Source organism: Carcharhinus amblyrhynchos, chromosome 25, assembly GCF_965287045.1.
Source record: "Carcharhinus amblyrhynchos chromosome 25, sCarAmb.v2.hapA, whole genome shotgun sequence".
Classification (NCBI taxonomy): domain Eukaryota; kingdom Metazoa; phylum Chordata; class Chondrichthyes; order Carcharhiniformes; family Carcharhinidae; genus Carcharhinus; species Carcharhinus amblyrhynchos.
Genome location: NC_137348.1, coordinates 20,822,725 through 20,846,236, shown reverse-complemented (window position 1 = coordinate 20,846,236; position 23,512 = coordinate 20,822,725). Strand labels below are relative to the sequence as shown.

The window sequence follows — 23,512 nt, the reverse complement described above, 5'->3', positions numbered from 1 at the left end:
TCACAAAAAGTGTTGACGGGGAAGATAAATAGGTGCATGCGCCTTGGAAAGCAATGCTGCCTTGGAGTTCGACATTCTAAAATTTGAAATCAAGTCTTCAAAGTCAAGTATCTTACAAATTAAACAAAAATTGTACATATTAAAATTTATAAACTCCCATGAGAGGTCCTTAAAAATGTTACTCTTAGACAGGGATTTACATATAATGTACTACTGCTTGACATTTTAAAAATGCAATGTATAGTGAATGGGAAATATATTTACCATTTTCTGTTTTCACAATCTTTGGTTCTTATTTTAGAAATATATAGCTGTACATCCTGTTCATGTTGTCTGTGGTAATCCTTTGCTTAGAGAAGCAGTGTTAGTAATGTAATGACATCATTAATATTCTCATTATTTAACAGGACTTTTTGATTTACAGTAGAGAATATCCAAGATGGCACAGCTTCTTTAAATCATCTGCATCAGTACCAAAGCTAATGTCAATTATAAAAGGCTATTTAAAGCAAATGAATGACATTTTCCAATTAGAAGTCAATTGTAACAGAATCTCATCAGTAGGAATATTGTGTTTGGAAGTAGCACGGTTATAGCACCTGGATGCGTTTTATTGCACCATCCACTTTTAAATCCTTCTGTAGGATCCCCACTGATATTGTGTACAAAATTACATCCACACAACAAATATAGAAATTGTTAGAAATAAAACCTCTTGCAAAGACTGGAAATAAAGAGGCAGATAATTTTTGCAATCCATGTGATTACAACTAGTACCAATTTTTTGCAACAAGGCAGCAGCTTGCCAAAATGGACCGCTTTAGTGACAGCCTTAAGGCATTTGAAATGGAAAGAGACAGACACAATTGATGTCATCTCATTATTGAGGTAGTCTTAATAAAACAAAATTTTTCTCAGCCCCTCACCCAAAAATATAAAAAAATTCAACTACTCCTAAAATGGCAATACTGTAACATTAACACCCTACACACCGTAAACTGCAAGGAAAATGCATTAACTGCATTGTACAGAAGCATGTGCACTGTGTTGAAGATCATACATTCAACTCTGTCGTGAAATAAATAGATAAAGTAAAATATAGCTGCTGTCAGATTTACAGGGTTTCACTCTCAATCTGAGGATTTTCCCTGTTCTCTGAACCTTGGCCAACGTTTTCCTTCTCCACCTGAGGCACCAAAGTAAGGCATGGCAAATTTATGAGTCACTGGCTGATGGCTCATTCTTTACTTGAACTGGCTTTACATGAGTGCAGGACTGCTTTGAAAAGCAAGGGCAGCTGTTCCAAAGGAATATTGACCAGTTTACCTGTAATAAAACAAGAATAAATTATGACCAGTCATTTGGTAGTACAGTTGCTAAAACAAAAGACTTTTTTTGTTGAAGCTTTTCATCTTGCAACCATCAAGATTGAGGTGCAAATCTTCAGGGCCCCAGAGAGCTGTCGATCTCAAGTCACATTATTTCTTTTTTTTAAACTTATTTAATCCATTAAGTTCCTCCCCTTGACTTATTTTTAGTTTCGTAATAAAGCTGGTATTTTGTTCTCTTCGATTATGAAAACAAAAATACATTTTGCACAATTCCGCCACATGCTTCTTATGTTCTCAAGTTATTGAATGGGCCTCTTTCCCAGCCACTTTCTTCGAGTACATTAAATATTATTGCTGGTCTACCTGCCTACTAGGAAAGTCAGCACAAATAGAAAACAGGATAAATCATTCTGTACATAACGATTTTTGTTAAAGCAGAAAGAATTTCATTGGGTGATGTTATATTGGGCAGGTATTTTGCTAGTTTTAAGTTAAAATAATTAGTTTTAAATTACCTGCAATATAGCGTATCTCTGGCAGGCACATCATAAGTTCAGGGAACCGATTGGTCTGGTGTGGATACTTGAATTCAGTATAATCCTGGCACACGTACCAGTAACGCTTGTTCAATTGTTCCAATTGGGATACATTGGTCAGACCCCCTATATCTGCATGAAAATATTTAAGTAGCACTTTGATTAGCAAGAATACAAGAATAGCTTTGAATACAAATTACTTAGTTATCTGTATATACTTTTCACTCCATATTATTCAAAATCTATGTAAAAACTTATTTTTTGAGGTAAGGTTCCCTGGGTATAGATAGCATTTTGTTTTGAAAACCAATCTTTTTTCACTTGCTCTGCTGAAGATACTGATTCTTGCTTACTATGGGTCCAAAGTTGTGGTAGCCCTTCAATGTCTTAAGGGCAGCATGGTGGCAAGCACTGTTGCCTCACAGCATCAGAGACCTGGGTTTGATTCTTGGGTGACTGTGTGGAGTCTGCATGGATTTCTTCCGGGTGCTCTGGTTTCCTCCCACAGTCCAAAAGACATGCTAGTTAGGCCATGCTAAATTTTATCTGTGTATCCAAACAGGCACTGGGGTGTGGCAACTAGGGGATTTTTATAGTAACTTCAAAGCTTACTAGTGACACTAATAAATGATAAAATAAATAAAATAAAATCTAGTCAGTCATTTTTCTTGTGAGAGTCCAGATGATGGTGGGCAGGTTAGTCAACCATGGGAGACATCAATTTCAAGTCTGATCCTTACTCAGTGTCTATACATGGATATTGTTTTCAGCAGGAACTACTGGATAGTGATTAAAATCAGGAATCTTGGCTAATTATTTATCTTCCTAATTTGGAGATCGAGAAGATAATTGTAGAGCCCAACTACTATCCTGATTGAGTTCACATAATGCAACATAGATTGGATATACATGTAGCAGATTTGCAGAAGCTTATAAAGCAGAACATTGCTGTAGTATGTAATCTATTTGTCAATTTAGAAAAGTAATAGATTCTTAAAAACTTAAAAGCAGTTATCACAACTGACATTGATTGGAGCTTTGCATTTTTGAATACCATACCTTACTTAGCAAACTAAGACTGAATTTTATAGAATCTTTAGGGATGCTGGCTCAGAAGAGGAGGCTGGCAAGATGTTGTGAATAAGTATCGAGTGATGTACCCAATGCATTCCTGCTAATGTGCTATTTTGCTAGCAGTAGGAAAGGCAGCAGAAGACCTGTCTAGTTGGAGCCCAACTGAGTCACTTAAATGGTCAAGTAAAGGCATCTTCTTGCCAGTATTGCCTGACCCTAGTGCCCTCAGATCACAAATATTTTGTTCTGTTGGTATTGTCCATTGATATACCCTCTTCCTCCAGGTGCAACCCTAGCAGTGGCCACTACAAGTAGTGACGCTATTGGGCTGCTAGCCATCTGATTGTACTGGCAGTTTCTGGGGAAGACTATTGACGTTGATCAGATGGCAGCTACTTAACTGGCTGCTGTCAATAAAATGCAGTCCCTGATTTTTGCTACTCACTGAACTGGGTTTACCCTCACATTTCAGCCCTCCAGATAGGATCCCCACTGAGCCTGAAAAATCTGGCCTAGGCCACCCAGTTAAAAACTTGATAGAAAATTAAGGAAGGTGTAACCTTTTTTTAAAAAATGAGGAAGTTGTTAATTACATGTAATTTAGCAATCATCTCTTAGTGTCTTAAACTGCCAAACATATCACAAATACAAATAATTTGTACCACAAACATTAGACATCAGATTAGGGTCAGTGTGACACTGAATTTAGGGCAAAAATTACACTCAATGCCAAAGAACCTTACTATATTTCTCATCAGTGCCATAAAAAGAAACTCCAATTATAAATAAAAACACCAGTAAATTATCTGCTCTTTGTATTATTGGACAAAAGCTCTTCTGCAATGCTGCTACTAAGAAATGATGAATGTCTAAGCAAATAATTTAATTGAGATTCAAAATAACCTTGCCATGTTTATTGCTTAAAATTATCAATTTTGTTCAGTAAGTAAATAAGTGATTAAATAAGTATGCATGTTTCATTAATACTGATGTTGTTTCAAGAGAACAACTGCACATTGTGGGCCACAATAAAATTCACAATACAGTAAGGGTGAGGTTTTTTTGCAACCTCCAGCCACAATAAACCATAATAATCAATATGTCTATGAGAGAAGCAATCTTACTTTGAATTATAAGATCTATTTTTTAATATATAATTTTAAGTAGTTGGAAAGGATTTGAATATACATTTCTGAGAGCACACCTTAGTCCAAAGGAATGTCCTCTTTGGTGTTGAAATATGGGATGCACCTGAAGCTGAAGGGGAATCCATGAAGAACATATCAACCAAATCAGAATCCACTTGCCAACCAATGAGTTTTCTCATCTCACAGAATCCTTACAGTGCAGAAGGAGGCCATTTGGCCTACAGAGTCTGCACTGACTCTCTGACAGGGCATCTTACCCAGGCCCTATCCCTGTTTTTACCCTGATAATTCCTCTAATCTACTCATCTTGGGACACAGGGGAGCAATTTAACATGGCCAGCCAACCTAAGCTGTATATCTTTGGACTGTGGGAGGAAACCCACTGAGATGGCTTACTTTCACCTCCACAGCAAGAGAACATGCAAACTCCACGTAGACAGTCACTCAAACCGGAATTGAACCCGGGTCCCCAGTGCTGTGAGGCAGCAGTGCTAACCACTGTACCACCCACATACAGCATAAATGTGTGGTCTGCCTGGGATTTGTATTCTTGAGCAATGTAAAACTAAAAGCTTCAACAAAAAAGACTTTTTTCAAGAGTAACAAATTATGTACTACCAAATGGTGTCTAAAAGATGGTCACAAAGGATTTGAACTATTTGCCTTGTAAATTGAGTAACAAAAGCAAACATAAAACCCAAAATGAGAAAAGTGAAATTCACAATTTTTGAGAATAGAAAACTGACATAAATGCCTGATTGGTGTGGAAAACTCAGTTGATCTGAAGTGCTAAAGATTTGTTTAGATAGGCCAAATGTAGCTATTCTGAACTTCCCTTGCCTCAAATGTCTAATTCCACATTGCAACAGTGGAATACGATTCCAGAAAGCAAATAATATCCACATTAAGCATTTCAGCAATTGATTAAAAATATTCTGAAAAGGATTCTTAAGATTTTAGACACCTTATTATTGTTGTTCCAAAAGTAAGGCAGATGAGTTTTGCAAAAAAGTTCCAGAGAGTGTTGGCAAAGTAACTAATAACCCTGCATCAATGATGAGGTTGCACAAAAGCCAGAGTTGAAGAATTGAAAGACATGGGAAGAAACACAAGGTTGGATCAAAGCCAGAAAAGAATTTGGAAATGTGCATGAAGGAAGGTTTGGAGGTTGGCAAAGAGCATGTTAACAAATTCAGTCTAGCAGTCTTGGACCAAAAGGTTTGGTAACAGCTGGAGTGAGATGGGCTGGAAGTTGTCAGTGCTGTGGAGCTGAAAGTAAGCTGTTTCAGTGTCAGACAGGATGCTTCAAAATCAATTCCAGGTTGAATAACATTGCCTGGTGTAACATAAACAGGGCCTAGTTTTATGGCTGATAAAATTGGATATCCTAAATTAAAGAATTGGGCATATTAAAAATCAAACACAGTCATACCTCAGGCAGGCCAGTTGTACAAACCTGTCTGGGCCTGACTCATCAATCTCCTACCAAAGGTCGTTGCACCCTACTGATACTTAGCAGGAGATCATTGCGCCCACTGAAATGCACCAGCCTATTGTTAGAAGCCCAGATCAGGCCAGACTTTCTGTCACCACAAGCTCCTGCAGTTGGCTTAATCTGATAACAGGTTACATGTAAGCAGCAGCATGGAGATGGACACCTGAGGGCGGACCCTGGTGTCCTGTCAGGCAGACATCAAGAAACCCACTGGGTATTAGAACCCCCTCCTGGGACCTCATTGGCCGGAAGCCAGAGAAGTTTCTGGAAAGGCAAGCAGGCAGGGGATAAAGGAACACATGCAGACAGCAGCAGGGAAGACTGGAGAAGACTCGGTGAAGGAGACGACCCTAGTGATTACTGTCACTAGAGAGGTAGTGCTTGATAGACTAACGGGACTGATGGTGGACAAGTCCCCAGGACCGGATGGAATGCATCCCAGGGTTCTGAAGGAAGTGGCAGAGGTGATAGTGGATGCCTTAGTGATTATTTACCAAAATTTGCTGGATTCCGGGGAAGTGCCGGAAGATTGGAAAATGGCTAATGTTACGCTGCTGTTTAAAAAAGGTAGCAGACAAAAGGCAGGAAATTATAGGCCAGTTAGTTTAACGTCTGTAGTTGGAAAAATGCTTGAATCCGTCATCAAAGAAGAAATAGTGAGGCACCTGGAAAGGAATGGTTTGATAGAGCAGATGCAGCACCGATTTGTTAAGGGGAAGTCGTGTTTGACAAATTTATTGGATTTCTATGAGGATGTGACTAGTGCTGTAGACAGAGGGGAACCGGTGGATGTGGTGTTTCTAGATTTTCAAAAGGCGTTTGACAAGGTGCCTCACAAAAGGTTGCTTCAGAAGGTTAAGGGGCATGGAGTTGGGGGTAAGGTGTTAGCGTGGATAGAGGATTGGTTGTCTAATAGGAGGCAGAGAGTTGGTATCAATTGTGCTATTGTGATTGGCGGTCGGTGACTAGTGGAGTGCCGCAGGGATCGGTGTTGGGGCCTCAGCTATTTACCATTTATATAGATGATCTGGAGGAGGGGGCCGAGTGTAGGGTGACGAAATTTGCTGATGACACGAAGATGAGAGGAAAAGCAAATTGCGCGGAGGGTATGGAATGTCTGCAGAGGGATCTGGATAGGCTGAGCGAGTGGGCGAGGACCTGGCAGATGGAGTACAATGTTAGCAAGTGTGAGGTTATCCACTTTGGCAGGAATAATAGTAGGAGGGATTACTATTTAAAGGGCGAAAAGCTGCAGCATGCTACGGTGCAGAGGGAGCTGGGGGTCCTTGTGCATGAGTGGCAAAAACCCAGTCTGCAGGTGCAGCAGGTGATCAAGAAGGCGAATGGTATGCTGGCCTTTAGAGCGAGGGGGATAGAATATAAAAGCAGGGAGGTCTTGCTGCAACTGTACAGGGCACTGGTGAGGCTGCAGCTGGAGTACCGTGTGCAGTTTTGGTCGCCACACTTGCCCAAGGATATTTTGGCCTTGGAGGGAGTGCAGAGGAGGTTCACTAGGCTGATACCGGAGATGAGGGGGTTGGACTATGAAGAGAGACTAAATAGACTGGGTCTGTACTCGGAGTTTAGAAGGATGAGGGGGGATCTTTTAGAGACATATAAGATAATGAAAGGGATGGATAAGGTACAGGTAGAGAGATTCTTCCCACTTAGAAAGGATAGCAGGACTAGAGGGCTCAGTTTAGATCTGAGTTGAGGAGGAACTTCTTCACTCAAAGGGTGGTGAATCTCTGGCATTCTCTGCCCGTTGAAGTGCTGGAGGCTACCTTGCTAAATATATTTAAGTCATAGGTAGATAGGTTTTTGACAGACAAGGGAATTAAGGGTTATGGGGAGAGAGTGGGAAAGTGGAACTGATCCACTTCAGATCAGCCATGATCTTATTGAATGGCGGGGCAGGCTCGAAGGGCTAAATGGCCTACTCCTGCTCCTGTTTCTTATATTCTTATGTTCCTTGACCATTTGGAAGACTGACCAGAGAAGGAAGGAAGAAGCTCCCATCGAGACTCACCTCCGTGACGAAAGACTAGAGGGACTCTGAAAATTGCACCTGCAGTTTTAACCAAAACATCTTTGCGGGTAGTATATCTGTTTTTGGGGTATCTACTTGTTTTATGTGGGTAATTTAAGGGTTAGTTGTATTATTGTTGATAAACTTGTTGAACCTTTACTTGTGTTTGTCGTTTGTCCACCTTGCAAATAAGGACACCGGGGTAAAACATTGGAATAAGCAAACTGGTCGAAAGTATCAGAGATTTTAAAATTACAGCAATGGTTTTGCATGAACTTATTCAACCTGAACTTACAACTGGAAAAGCTACTGGAATCTGTGGCAAGGGAATGAAGTTTAAAGTCTGGGCCAAAAACAATGGTGGAATTCTCCCACTTTTAGGTTAAGTGCCCATGTCAATAAGTAAACAGGAGTGATGCAAATGAGCTCATCTCAGGGAACCCACTGGTGAGCCCCACTGTTCAGAGATTAGGCGCCATTTTTGAAACCTCTTGCACTCTGACATGCTGGCTTGAAGCCTTGGGATGGGGGGACAGGACGGGGGCGGGGGTGCTCTAGGAGATAGGTTCAGTGATCATTTGCCCCTCTGCCACTACCAGACTACAGAGCAGGGGTCCCTCAAGGATCCTGGAGGTTAATGGGCTCAGGCTGAAGGCAAGGGGTTTACCTTGCCACTCTTCCCGGGATGCGGGTCTTATGGCTAGATTGCCCCTTCTAAACCTGGCAGACTTGAAGGTCACCCCTGGCATGGTAATTTCCAGGCAGCCCTGTGATCAATATCCTCAGTTGTGAAAACTTTGAAGTGGCCAAGTCACTTTAACCTCCATTTGCTCTGGTCACCTGGCAGCCTTTAATATCACTGCAGCATAGAATCATAGAATTGTACAGAGCACAAAAGGCCCTTCAGCCTCTTCAGTCTGCACCGATATTCACTGTGACTAAAGTTGTGCTAATCCCATTTTCCAGCACTTGTCCCATATCTTTGAATGTTATGACGTTTCAAATTCTCATCCAAATACTTTTTAAAGGTTCTAAGGTTTCTGGCCTCCACTATCTTCCCATGCAGTGCAATTCAGATTCCCACCACCCACTGAGTAATTATTTTCTCAAATCCCCTCTGAATCTCCTGTCCCTTTCCTAAAACTATGCCCCCTCTCAACCAACAGCTGCTTCCTATTCAACCTGTCCGTACACCTTATTATCGTATACACCTGAAGCATGATGTCCTTCAGCCCTCTCTGTTCTAAAGAAAACAACCCAACACCATCCAGTGTCTCCTCATAGCTCAAATGTTCCATGCCAGGCAACATCCACATGAACTTTCTCTATAACCCATTGGGTAAAATAACATTCTTCCTATTGTGATGTGACTAGAACTGTACACAGTACTCGAGCTGTAGTCTAACCAACATTCTGGACATCGGCTTCCAGTGGCCTCACCCACCACACTTTATATCCTATTACTAAGCCAGTTTTGGATCCATCTCGCCAGGTTTCCTTGAATTCCACGTGCTTCAACCTTCTCAATTAGTCTCCCATGTGGGACCTTGTCAAAGGCTTTGCTAAAATCTATATAAACTACATCAACTGCACATCCCTCATCCACATACTCAATCAGGTTTTCAAAAGATTCTATCAAATTTGTTAGACATGACTTCCCTCTGACGAAGTCATGCTGACTATCCCTAATTAACCCATGTCTTTTCAAGTGAAAGGTTAATTCTCTCCTTCAGGATTTTCTCCAATAGTTTCCTCATCACTGACAAGAACTCACATTCATGTCTACTGTTCTTGAAAATGTGATCCACATTAGCCATCCTCCTGTCCTCTGGCATTCATCCCATGACCAGAGAGGAATTAAAAATTTGTATCAGAGCCTCTGTAATTTCCTGACTTGCCTTCCACAGCTGCCTGGGATGCAATTCATCCAAGCCTGGGGATTTTTAAGCCTGTCAGAACCAGCAGTAACTACTCATTTCCCATGTCAAATTGTGCAAGTTCCTCAGAAGCCCAGTTCCTAAATTCTGTACCTAGTTCTCCTTTTGCTGAATGAAGATTGATGAGAAGTATTCATTTAACACCCAATGTGCTGGGGCTTTGCACTCATTGCCCCCTTGATTTCCAATGGAGCCTACTCTTACCCTGGTTAACCTCTTCCCCTTAACATATTTATAGACCATCTTAAGATCCTCCCTCATCTTGTTTGCATGTCCTTTCTCATGCCCCCTTTTTCTGTTCTAATTGCTTTCTTAAGTTTCTTCTTAGATATTTTATTCCTCAAGGACCACAGCTGAATTGCTCCTTCAGCCTTGCTAACAGCCTTACTCTTCTTCCTTATCTATCCTGAATTGTCCTAGCCATCCAGAGTTTCCTGGACGTATTGCTCTTACATTTCTCTCTATAGGGATCACTTTGGACCGATACTCTCCCCGATTCCTTTTTGAATGCCCTCTACTGTTCTGCTGCAGACTTTTCTGCAAGGAGCTGTTCCCAGTCAACTTTGGCCAGATCCTGCCTCATTTTAATAAAATTTGTCTTCCCCCAATCCAACATCATCTCTTGCAGGCCATAATAAACTTGAACCATACCATGTTGTGGTTGCTATCATTAAAATGCTCCTCCACTGCCACATTGAACACGTCTGGCTTAATTCCCCAGAACCAGATCTAGCGCTGTGCATCTCTTGTTGGATCTTCTAAATATTGACATAAAAAACTCCCGTGAATACATTTCAAGAATCCCTCTTAACCCTTGGCACTATGACTATCCCAATTTATGTTGGGAAGTTGAAATCCCCTAGTAGTATTATTCTTACACGCTGTCTACATATTTGCTCCTTTATTTCCTGCTGAATCTTTGAGGGCCTATAGTACACTCCCAATAACGTGGACACTCCCTTTATATTCCTAAGTTTCACCAACAAAGCTTCACTTGAAGACCCTCCCAAGATATCATCGCTCCTTACTGCAGTAACTTACTCTTTAATTAATAGTGCTACATTACCTCCCTTTCTACACCCTCTTTTGTCTCACCTAAAGATATTATACTCCAGAATGTTGATTTGCCAGTCCTGCCTTTATCTCAACCATGTTTCCTTAATGGCAACAATATCATACTTCCTTATGTCAACTGATGCCCTTAACTCACCTGTTACACTCAAGATCATCCAACCTTGTCTTACTCTCTTGACACTCAACATAGATTAACTCACTCTGACTTGCTTCTTTTACTATAGCATGATGTGTCTCCATTTTACTAATGTTCTGTGATCCTTTCCCCGCCAGACTAGTTTAAAAACCTCCCAGCAGCATTCCAGTCTACAATGGTGATAGTCTGACAGCATGAAGATGTCCTGGAGTCAGAGAAGGTTGGCTACTGGTTGAAATGAGTGTGGTTAGTTTGGAAGGTGAACTCATAGCTGCAAATAACATGATGAGGGGAGGCACATAAATGAAGTGTAGGAAAGTAAAACATTGAACCTCAGAGGTAAATATGCAGTAATGAAGACAGAAGTCTTAGTTTCTATTGAGTGGGGTGCCAATGGAAGATGCTCACTTTATATGTCATTAGGTTCCCAACAGCCTAACAGGACCTAATTAGCATTAATTCATCCCTTGAAGACTTTAAATCAAGATAAATATTTGGTCAAGAAGCTGTCCCACTTCAGTTTTGTATGTATGATTTTTCAACTTACAACTGACTGGAAATTTGCCTGTGAAATGAGACAGAACAAACTACTTAAAATGGATGGCCATTTTCCAGGTCGGAGGTGAAGAACAAAAGAATTGCCTTCAGGGGAGCGTGAAGAGAGAAATATTTCCTATAATTCAAAGCCCCGTCAAAACAGACACTAAAATACAAAGTGCTGGATATCGAAACAAAGGCTGCCATGGACAGGTCCACTCAAAGTCCCTTGGAAATACACAATGTACTTCAGACCAGGTTGCAGTCACTGCAGAGATTGCAAGACTTAAGCAGAAGTAACACGCTGAAAGCTCTCTCTCTTTTTGAACAAATGCATTACCCAATATGAAAGTCAACTTTACTAGAAATTCACCAGCAAATCAGGATCACATTGTAATTGCAACATCTACATCCGACCGCCCACAAATCAGCGCTATGTTTAAAAATCTACATCTCAAGGAGAATCAAAGGACAATTAACTGTATATTCTTTTAACCCTGTTTTAAAAAATTGAACTCTAACTTCCCTTATTTCTGAAACCTGTGTATGTGATGTTGTGTTTTTATTATTCTTTCCCTTGGGTTTAGTCGTTAATAAATTTGTGCTTTCTTCGACCTAAGCAAACTTGCTTGGCTTCTGATTGCTCATAGCTTAAATAGTTAAATACATTGTATTAAAAAAAGGAATATCATTGTGAAAAAGAAACTTAAACCTTTGCTGTGACCGACTTAGAAGATTGAATAGAATGGAGTCAGTTCATCCTTTCTCACTTGGTTGTAACAAAATCTTCATAGAATTTTCTGTCTAATGGTATACAATCCATACCATGCTTCTTACATGGCAAAACCATATCTTGAAAATTATGTACATTCACACACCTAATACAGCTAAACTTTCCAAAATGAAATAAATCACATCCTCACAAGGAACTATGGCCGCAATTCTCCCAAAAGTGCTGAATTGGAGGGGAAACTAAATGTAGATCCTGGCTGTTTCATCAGTTCAGCTTCTCACCCGAATCTCTGCACTCTGCACTACAGAGATCCCAGTCATGAATATTATTAAAAACCCAGGGAGGCGGAGCCTATTCACACCAGAATCTGATAGATCGGGATGCGTAGAGTTCCAGAACTATCAGTCTCCCAGCTCAATCGCTGGCCAGCCCGGGACCTCCACAGTGCTTCCCCTCTAGCCCACGGCTCCCACAACAATTCCCGGGCCAGCCCACTGCCCACCACCCCCCCCCCACTCCCCCCAAGCAGTGGCAATCCTCTCGTGTTGGCAGGCCCCTCCCCCCCACCAAACCGCCCCAAATCACTACCCTCCCTTCATCCCAGACCAATCCTGTCTGCAGAGTGGCAGCAGGACCCACCAATCAACCCTAGGCCCCGCCCACGATAGACCTCACCTCCTTGGTACTGCCTGATGTCCGATGGGCAGTGTCAACATGTCTCTGGACATGGGCATTTTGCCCCTTAGGCAGTGTCCAATGCAGGGGGGCACCATGCCCCCACCATCCTGGGGGCCCTGACTGCCCCCCACTTCATTCCAGTGGGGTCTCCTGCTAGTTCCCCGAACATGGGAGCTAGTCTAAACCCCGCCAGAATGAAGTATTCCTGGCGGGCAGCAGATTCAATCAGGGCCTGAAAGTTCACGATAATCATGTTTAAAACATATTTGAAATACAGTTAAAAAAGAATGGAATTCCTTACCTGTATTCCCACTGGTTTCCAGCGCGGTCTTACTGGCTTACTCTGGGAGATGTGCATGCATTCCCAGCGCATACGCAAATCCCGGTACAAGGCCAGCAACGCGCATCTCCCACTGCGACCTGCCTGAAAAGTTGCAGGTCACGATGGCAGAATTGCGACCTATGTAACCAAATGTCTATCTCTAATTGGTATGGTATTAGCATGCAGGTTGAACTTTAATGCATTAACTAAATAAAGTGTGTTCCTGAAAACTATTCCTTTCAAAGTAAAATGATACAACACCAAAATTGAAATTTTAACTGCAATTACTATAAGGAACCTTGGTTCTCGAGAGATATTGCACATCTGATAAAGAAGAAGAAAGAGATGTATGAGATATATAGGCAACAGGGAACAAATAAGGTGCTTGAGGAGGATAAAAAGTGTGAGAAACTACTTAAAAAGGAAATCAGGAGGGCTAAAAGAAGACATGAGGTTGCTTTGACAGTCAAGGTGAAGGATAATCCTAAGAGCTTCTACAGGTATATTAAGAGCAAAAGGATAGTAAGGGATAAAATTGGTCCTTTTGAAGATCAGAGTGGTCGGCTTTGTATGAAACCGAAAGAAACAGGGGAGATATTAAATGGGTTTTTTGTATCCGGATTTACTAAGAAAACTGGCATGGAGTCTATGGAATTAAGGCAAACAAGTAGGGAGGTCATGGAACCTATATAGATTAAAGGGGAGGAAGTGCTTGCTGTCTTGAGGCAAATCAGAGTAGATAAATCCCCAGGACCGGATAGGGTATTCCCTCGGACCTCGAAGGAGACTAGTGTTGAAATTACAGGGGCCCGGCAGATATTTTAAAAATGTCGGTATCCATGGGTGAGGTGTCGGATGATTAGAGCTCATGTTGTTCCGTTGTTTAAAAAAAGGCTCAAAAAGTAATCCGGGAAATTATAGGCCAGTAAGTTTGACGTCAGTAGTAGGTAAATTATTGGAAGGAGTATTAAGAGATAGGATCTACAAATACTAATGCAGACAGGGACTTATTAGGGAGAGTCAACATGACTTTATGTGTGGTAGGCCATGTTTAACCAATCTGTTCAACCAGTTTATTTGATAGTAAACCCACTGGTTGGGCTTTAACTTGGTATCATGCTACTTCTTACTAGTGGTGTGCCACAGGAATCGGTGCTGGGTCCATTGTTGTTTGTCATCAATATCGATGCTCTGGATGATAATGTGGTAAATTGGATCAGCAAATTTGCTGATGATACAAAGATTGGAGGTGTACTGGACAGCAAGGAAGGTTTTCAAAACTTGCAGAGGGATTTGGACCAGCTAGAAAAATGGGCTGAAAAATGGCAGACGGAGTTTAATGCAGACAAGTGTGAGGTATTGCACTTTGGAAGGACAAACCAAGGTAGAACATACATGGTAAATGGTAGGACACTGAAGAGTGTAGTAGAACACAGAGATTTGGGAAAACAGATACATAATTCTCTAAAAGTGGCATCACAGGTAGATAGGGTCATAAAGAGTGCTTTTGGAACATTGGCCTTTATAAATCAAAGTATTGAGTATAAGAGTTGGAATGTTATGGTGAGGTTGTATTAAGACATTGGTGAGGCTGAATTTAGAGTACTGTGTGCAGTTTTGGTCACCTAATTACAGGAAGGATATTAGTAAGGTTGAAAGAGTACAGAAAAGGTTTGCAAGGATGTTGCCAGGACTTCAGAAACTGAGTTACAGAGAAAGGTTGAATAGGTTAGTTTTATTTCCTGCAGTGTAGAAGAATGAGGGGAGATTTGATAGAGGTGTATAAAATTATGATGGGTATAGATAGAGTGAACGCAAGCAGGCTTTTTCCATTGAGGCTAGGTGAGAAAAAAACTAGAGGACATGGGTTAAGGGTGAAGGGGGAAAAGTTTAAAGGGAATATCCGGGTGGGGGGGAGCGGTTCTTCACACAGAGAGTGGTGGGAGTGTGGAATGAGCTGCCAGATGAAGTGGTAAATGTGGGCTCACTTTTAACATTTAAGAAAGACTTGGACAGGTACATGGATGAGAGGGGTGTGGAGGGATATGGTCCAGGTGCAGGTCAGTGGGACTAGGCAGAAAAATGGTTCAGCACAGCCAAGAAGAGCCAAAAGGCCTGTTTCTGTGCTGTAGTGTTCTATGATTCTATGACCTCATTCCATTTCTTGAATATATTTGCATATACCTACAGAATGGCATTACTGAGGGAATTTTAACAAGGGTGAGCATATGAGTTTAGTTTCTGGTGAGAAATTAAGTCCTAGACAATGCAAGCTGTAACCCACCAACTGCCTTATTTAGTGGGTTAGGTTGTGTGTGGCCCCTTGGGAGAGGCTAATTGTGAACTTCAAATGTTAATTGCTCAATAAGTTGGCTTTTACAATTCAACTACGTGTCTATAGGTTTCAACGACTTCCCAGAACTCACTAGTGAAAGCAAAGTGAGAACACACTGGCACTTTTGGGACAGGCAGTGAAATATGCCAATAAGTACTGAGACCTCACAGCTATTTTCTTGCCTGCTTATATGAAAGACCTTGTTTACAAAACTTGTACTGAGCAGTTACTTTTACCACTCTGCAGGCGCCATCCACACTTTGGAGGTTTGCATCTCCAATTTGTACTTTGTGTAGTTTTAATCTGTCAGATCAGCATGAATCTCATTTATGCTTTTACTTTGGACCTCAGCCAAGGACCGAGAGATGAGCAATAGTAGGAGCATCAACAGCGAGCTGCTAATAGATCAACAATTCCATTGGAGAGAAAGGCAATCAGAAAAGGTGCAATTCATAGACCATGATTCCCACCACACAATACAAAAATAAATTTTCTCATCTTATGTTCCAGCACTCTACAGCCATCAGGACTTGATATTGGGATCAACAATTTTAGATCATAATCTTTGCCTCCCTAATGTTCTGTATGTTTGTGTTGCTGGCCTTTTTTTTACTTCATTCCTTCATGTTATATCCAGATGGCTGCAATATAGCCATCCACACCTCAATCGGACACAAACTGTTAATACATCCATAGGTCTTGTGGCACAGTGGATAGCGTCCTTGCCTCTTGGCCAGAAGCTCTGGGCTTTGAGTCCCATTCCAGTACTTGATGACCGAGGAAGGTGTATTCATAACATGGTGTAACAGGTTGAGTATGTCAACCTGCAATTTTTTCCAAAAACGCCAATGGCTGGTGTTAAGAGTGTGATAGACTCTTGGTCAGCCATGTTTTGATGTGGAGTGGTGCCCCTCAAACCAGAAGTCCCAGGTAACAGACTAGCAACCTGTTCCAGGAATTACTAGCTATTAAAAACTGACCAAAGTCTGCTTTATTGCACCATTGTTGTAGGAAAAGAATTGGAATTTACTATACCCATTACCATTCTTTTGCATCATGAAATTTTGTTTTCTTAATTGCTTTTGCTCTTCCCCCATTACAAACTTTCTCTTTTGTTCTTCTTACCTCTCCCCCATTCTCCTGGCCTAAAACTCTTAAATTTTTTTTTCAGTTTTGATGAAAGATCATTGATTTTGTTTCATGCTATAGATACTGCTTGGTTTGTTGAGTATTTCCAGATGGAGATGGGCCTGGGTAAGATGCTCTGATGGAGAGTCAGGTGATCCATCAGGTCTAATTTCTTATTTACTTTCTAGCAGTTTTGATGCAACTGAATTCTGGAGTCACACGTAAGCCAAATAGAGGTAAGGACAGCAGATTTCCTTCCCTAAATTGAACCAGCTGTGTTTTTACCACAGTCCACAATGGTTTCATGGTCTTTATTAGACTTTTAATTCTACATTTGTATTAATTTAATTCAAATTCTGTCACCTGCCATTGTGGGATTCGAACCTGGATCACCAAAATATTACTAGTTCAATGATAACATCTCACACCACCATCTCCCTTATTTCATTAAAAAATGAAATGAGACACATCACTCACAATCACCCAACAGTGTCAACTTGTTTCCAGTATCACTCCCCACTATGCTGAACTCCTGCCTCAAATTAAAAATGATATTGTTTTCTAATTGTAAGAATAAACTCAGACAACACACTGTTAAAAGTTTGCTCAACTGACACACGTTTTATACTCACTGGACACAAACCAAAAGCAGGAACCTGGCAGATTTTTCTCTGTAGTTTTGAGATTCTGAAGTCAAGGTTAATGTCCCCACTGCTATGCCAAGTAATATTAGTTTCACAGCACAGACCAGATAATCAAGTCTTGGACTTTGCTTCTATATATTGTTCAGTATCACAAACAGTGCCAATGGTTACCAAGTCAATTATAATTATTTTTGAAATCAGTTGGTGAATGCCTGTCCATGCAACAAAACATATGGCATTCTTTTCAAATGTCCTGTGATCGGGATGAAATGCTGCTTTTGGCGTAATCATATAATGTTGAATACTTTTTTAAAAAAAGTACCTACCACAAGCTGATGTAAAATATGCCATAAAAATATTACATATGACCTATAAAGTAAATTAAGTCTGAATTAAAATCATGTGCAAGAAGACAAAAACTGCTCCCTGTTATTGCTCAACTTTGTAATACTAATGCCATAAGTTGTGCATAAACCACCTGTTTTGAAGACTGGAATGTCACAACCATGACCTTTTATCCAGATTATAACTCATGTGTGGTCTATTAAGATTTGGGCTTTGATTATGCTGATTATCATAGGGACTTTGGTTCACAAGGGTCATGATCATCACCAGTAATTTAGAAATAATTTTTACTTCCATGCCAGTGCAATTATAACTGACTTGCAAGAAGCCCGCAAGTAACCAACTCAAATCATATTAATGTAACTCACTGTTTACCATCAGTTACTTTATAGTAGAGATACATTACACTATGAATTTCTTACAAATGCCAATTCATAATGCAAGGGTAGACAGAATCAATTTGGATGCACGTTAAGACATTAACAGATGGCAAAAATAAAATGATGCTGCATTTTATTTTGCACATTAATTGCTTACAACATAAACTCAATTCTACCAGAAGAAGATAATGTATGATCCAATAAATAATAACTGCTCAACATCAGGAATGAACAACATAATTTGAGAGAGCACATGCAACTTAACAGGAAGACATAATAAAGCAAAACAAAAATTGAGTTTATGGAGAAGGAATTAAATGTTTTGTTAGAACATGTAATGGTTAGAATGTTTGTCAACTTTGAAGTCATAGAACAATTCCCTCATGACAAGTAAGCAAATAAGTTGTTATTTAAAAACCAGATTCAACATTGAAAAAACTTTGCATGGTAAACAAATGTTTTAAATATCTTGAGAGACTGCAAAGGAAAAGTAGATTCAATGAGTATTAGTAATGAACAATGCAGCATTCCCTTAAGGAGAAAATCTCCAACCTTTAACTCTCTTAACTCTTCTAGATCTTGGCGCATTAAGATGAATTATCTCCACAAATTTTGGCAGGTTTAACGTATTTCTTTATTTGCAATGTAATTATGTTGATCTGTAAGGACATGAACATTCTGAACAATATGTTTTAACTTAATTACAACTTCAGATATACCTGAATACATGAATCAAAAACCTGCATCATCTACTCCAATATAAACTCCCAATAGTACAACTATAGTTGTACCTTCTTCACAAATTAGATTTCCCGTGCATGAGCACCAAACAAGTAAAGAATATTTTAAAAGCAAATTACAGTGGATGCTGAAATCTGAAATAAAACCAAAAAGCTGGAAAATCTCAGCAGGTCTGACAGAATCTGTGGAGAGAAAATAGTGCGAAGATTAGCTCTGTTCTCTCTCCACAATTGCTGTCATATTTGATGAGATTTTCCAGCGTTTGTGTAATGAAAGAGTAATTGCAGTTACTGTCTGAGAAAAGAGAAGTAGATGGACTCCAAGAGGATTGCAATGACCAGGCATCTTAGGGAAAAGCAAAATACTGGGATGCCAGAAATCAGAAATAAATCTGATGAGAAGTCACAGCCTGAAACGTTAACACTATTTCTCTCTCCACAGACCTGCTGAGTATTTCTAGCCTCTTCTGCATTATCTTAGTATGGAATTTGGATACAGATATTGGTTATAAGGCTTTTAAAACAGGAGTATAAAATGTTATTAAGCATTGGAGACAATTAAGGTATTTATTTCTTGCTGATGAGTTGTTGGAATCTAAGATGGTTACAAGTCTTTTTCTCGTGGTCGACTACGTGCATGATAAATGTACAGCATCAAGCGAGGACCCATGAGTCAAATCAGGAAGAGTGTTTTGCTATTTAACTAAATGACAGGCAAACTCATTTTCTTCTGAGTCATGTCCAAAACCCTAATAACAGAAATTCTCAGAGAATAGGGATTGAAACAGAACTGGGCTTTCTCTAAGTACCATCAAAAACTTTGCTGGCATTTACAGAGTTCCAATTCTGCTTTGCCCTGCATGCCCTAAGACCAGAAAATTCTGTCAGAGATCCAAGGACCTTTAAATGGTCAGCCAGATTTTCTGTCCTGCCCACTACGATTACTGCCACGAGTGGGACTAGAAAATGTACCTCTCATTTACATGTCTTCCAAAGCTCTTTGAAGGGGGTCCTGATTGGGAAATTGCAAGCTTGTTGTCCTTGATTTTGTGACCATTGTTCCTCACCAAGAATGTTTGATTGGACAACCAACCATAGTTGAACCAAAATACTGGGGTTGACCTGTTCCTGCTGACTGAGAAATAGAAAGCAGCCAGTTTCAAAAGCTATTTGATTTTTCTTCCCATTGAGGACAGGAAGGAACAGTTAAAACTGGTTACACTGTATTTAGGGCTTAAGAAAGATTAAAAGATTAAGAGAATTAGAAAGAAATAGAAAGAATGAAAAATAGTATATGAAACTCATTATACCTTGATTAAGAAAGTTGATGGCTTTCATACACACATACTCCTCATTGCTGACCTTCAGCTGTTGAAACTTTCTAAAGAGGTAGATTAGTCGTTCCATGACTTCCATTCCCTCCTCACTGAACCTGAGAGAAAAATCATGATTCTAGTTAAGGTATGCATCCTTCTTACTCATTACAACAAATGTATGTTTGAGATTTAAGACAAACAATTTCTTACATTCATCTGTATATCCCAGTCACTCTTCTCTCTCTATTTAAAATATATTTTAATAGAGATAGTGCACTTATTTGAGGGAGCGACACTTGCCTGACACAAGACCTGTCAAGTAACAAGTGTCTATTCAGCATTCTGGGGATGTTTCCTCTCTTTTAAAATTTTTAACTGTCATGGAGGCCATTATGTCAGTGATGGAAATTGTGATGTACGTTGATCATATCTGAAAAATCTGACAGTTTTGGTACAAAAACCAGTGGGTTTATTTTAAGTGCTGTGATGCTGGTTATAGTGGCTGAATCAGAACTGGACTTTTGCATGATGTTTGACTTTGCAAGGGCATCGTTTTAGAAATTAAGGATGTTTTGTTCATAAACATAAAGCAATGTCGAATATGTGCTTTGAGTTATTTCTATATCATTACCACTAACCCCGTCTATATTCGGATGAAGAGCAGAGAGGGACAAACATTTCTAGATTGTGTTCTGGAGAATTTTCTACAGCAGTATTTGTCCAATCCAACAAAAAGGAGGCATTGCTAGACATGGTTTTTGGAAATGAAGTGGGACAGAGAAATCAAGAGTCAGTGGGGGAACATTTAGGGAACAGTGATCATTGTACCATAATGTTTAGGATGGCTGTAAGAAAGGACAATGGGCAATTCAGAGTTAGAATAACCAACTGGGAGAGAACTTACTTCAATGGAGCAAGAATAGAGCTGAGACAGATAGGCTGGAAGCAAAGGATGGCAGGAAAAACTGTAGCTGAACAATGGGCTACTTCCAAAAAGTATTGTTTAGACTAAGTCAAGGCATATTCCTTTTGGATTGAAAGGTAAGGCAAATAAATCCGGAGCTCCTGGGATGAAAAAGGAAGTAGAAATTTAGATAAAGAAGAACGTGTGCTTATGACAGGGAGAAAATATATCTGAGAACCAAGTTCAATACAGAAGTTTTAAATGCGAGGTGAAAGAGCAACTAAGTGAAGAGGGATTGTAAGAAGAGGCTGGCAGCCAACAGAAACAGGAATCCTTTTAAAGCCTTCTATAGGCACCTAAATAGTAAAATGATGGAACAAGCAGTACGGCTGATTGGAAACCAAAAATGGTTGGTTGGAAACCAAACACACAATGGCAGGGTGTGTGGCTGAGGTGTTAATTGAATATTTTGCATCTGTCTTTACCCAAGACATACTGACAGAGGAGGAGAGTGTCGCTAGAAGGGATCAGAATTGATAAGGTAGAGGTACTGAATAAACTGTTGGTACTTGAAGTTGACAAGGCACTGGGGACTGGATAAGATGCTTCTAAGGCTATTGAAAGAAGCAAATGCGAAAATTGTAGGGGCATTCAGAGTGACCACGAGAATTGCAAACCTTATGTCCTTGTTCCAAAAAGGTTGCAAGGACAAACCCAACAATTACAGACCAGTCATTTTAACTCTGGTGGTGGGGATCTTCTTGAAGTAATTGTTCAGGATAGAAATAATAGCATGGATTTCTTAAGGGAAAGACTGTTTAACTAACTTGTTGGGAGTTCTGTTAAGAGGTGACAGAGATAATTGATGAGGGTGATGCTGTTGTCAAGGTATACACGAAGTTCCAAAAAAACATTTAATACAATGCCTCTCAACAGACTTGAGCAAAGTTGTAGTTAATTGAATAAAAGGGACAGTAGCAACATGGATATGAAATTGGCTAAGTGTTATGGGCTGGAGGAAGGTTTGTAGTGGAGTTCCCCAGGGGTTGGTATTGGAACCCTTCCTTTTCCTTATATCTATTAATGATCTAGATTTGGTGTGCAGGCAATAATTTCAATATCCAAAACTTGTAAACTTTGAGGAGGACAGTGTAGAATTTCAAAAGGATGCGGAGAAGTTGGTGGAGTGGACAGATAGGTGGCAGATGAAGTTCGACTTGGAGAAGTGTGAGCTGATTGATTTATTTTGATAGAAAGAGCATGGAGAGATAATATAAATTAAAGGGTAAACTCTAAAGGGGGTGCAGGAGTGCAAAGATCTGGGTGTATATGTGCATAAGTCATTGAAGATGGCAGGACAGATGAGTGTAATTAAAGCATATAGTATCCTAGGCTTTATTAATAATGGCATAGAAATTAAGAGCAAGGATGTTATGCTGAACTTGTATAAAAGACTTGTTCAACATCAGCTGAGTATTGTGTACAGTTCTACATGCTACACTTTAGGAAGGATGTGGATGCATTGGAAAGAGTGCAGAAGAGGTTTACAGAATAGTTCCAGGATAAGAAACTTCATGAAGATAAATAGAGAAGTTGTGACTGTTCTCCATAGATAGGAGAAGGCTAAGAGGAAATCTGATAGAGATGTTCAAAATTATGAAGAGGTTGGACAGAGAAGAAACGGAGAAACTAATTCTGCTCGGAAAAAGATCAAGAACGAACGATTCAAAATGATTTGCAAAAGAAGTAAATGTGATGTGAGAAAAATATTTTTCACATAGTGAGTGGTTTGGGTCTGGAATGCACTGCCTAGAAGTGTGGTGGAGACAGGTTCACTCCATATTCAAGAAGGAATTAGATGATTATTAGAATAGACACAATGTACAGGGTAATGGGGAAAAGGCAGGAGAAATGCGTTAAGTTATAATGCTCATTTGGAGAGCTGGTGCAGACACATGGGTTGAATGGCCTAATTTTGCACCGTAACAATTCTGTGATAGAGACTGCAGGGGCAAAGCTGCACACACAAGCATTATTTTTAAAGAATTCAATGAAAATCCTTCTGTTTTATATAATGAATTTGTAACATTTGTTAGCATTTACCAAACACATCACACTTATGAATTTCCAACACTGATTATTGTTTCCTTGCTCTTTGTGTTAAGTTCCTCCTTACTGCAATGTGTCCACCACAGTTCCCAGTTTTCACTCTTTCAAACAATTCAGAATTCATTAGTAGAATATACTTAAGTACTTAAATCAAGTTTGTTTTCTATTTAAATTTGATTTTTGTAAGTTTTTTTGCAAGGCTTCAAAACCAATATTTTAATGGCATCATTCTGCAAGATAAGATGTCAATTATATGAGGGGGGCAGGGGACAATGGTACAAATCAGCTAGAAAGTCAAGCCCACCTGCAATAAATATTCTTCCTTCAATGTAGGAGGCAAATAAGGTGGACAGGAATACACATTAAATATGCCACAAGGTTGTTCATGTATAAAATTGTGAACAGACTGAAATTAAAAACTCATTAGTGCCAAGTTTGAGATTGTCACTGAATGGTGCAACTGCCCCCAGACCTGCAGCAATTCAGATTGTGTGTGTCAGAACAATGCACCTAACCTTAAATCAAATTTTTAAAACTTCCAAAATTTGATAAGGAAATAACAGAGGACGTAAATCTGGTTC

The 23,512-nt window shown here is 39.9% G+C and overlaps 1 protein-coding gene across 2 annotated transcripts in view; it reads right to left on the bottom strand.

The window, feature by feature from the left end:
* Positions 1-1,205: 1,205 nt before the first annotated feature.
* LOC145358136 (nuclear receptor subfamily 6 group A member 1-like) overlaps positions 1,206-23,512 on the bottom strand; it is a 379,208-nt gene continuing 356,901 nt past the window's right edge. For both annotated transcript variants that reach the window (XM_080211815.1, XM_080211816.1), the window contains 3 exons: positions 19,913-20,034; positions 1,847-1,999; positions 1,206-1,326 (listed from right to left, as the gene is read on the bottom strand). In XM_080211815.1, coding sequence (XP_080067941.1) covers positions 1,238-1,326; positions 1,847-1,999; positions 19,913-20,034 — 364 coding nt within the window. In that variant the 3' untranslated portion in view covers positions 1,206-1,237. The remainder of the gene's footprint in view (positions 1,327-1,846; positions 2,000-19,912; positions 20,035-23,512) is intronic.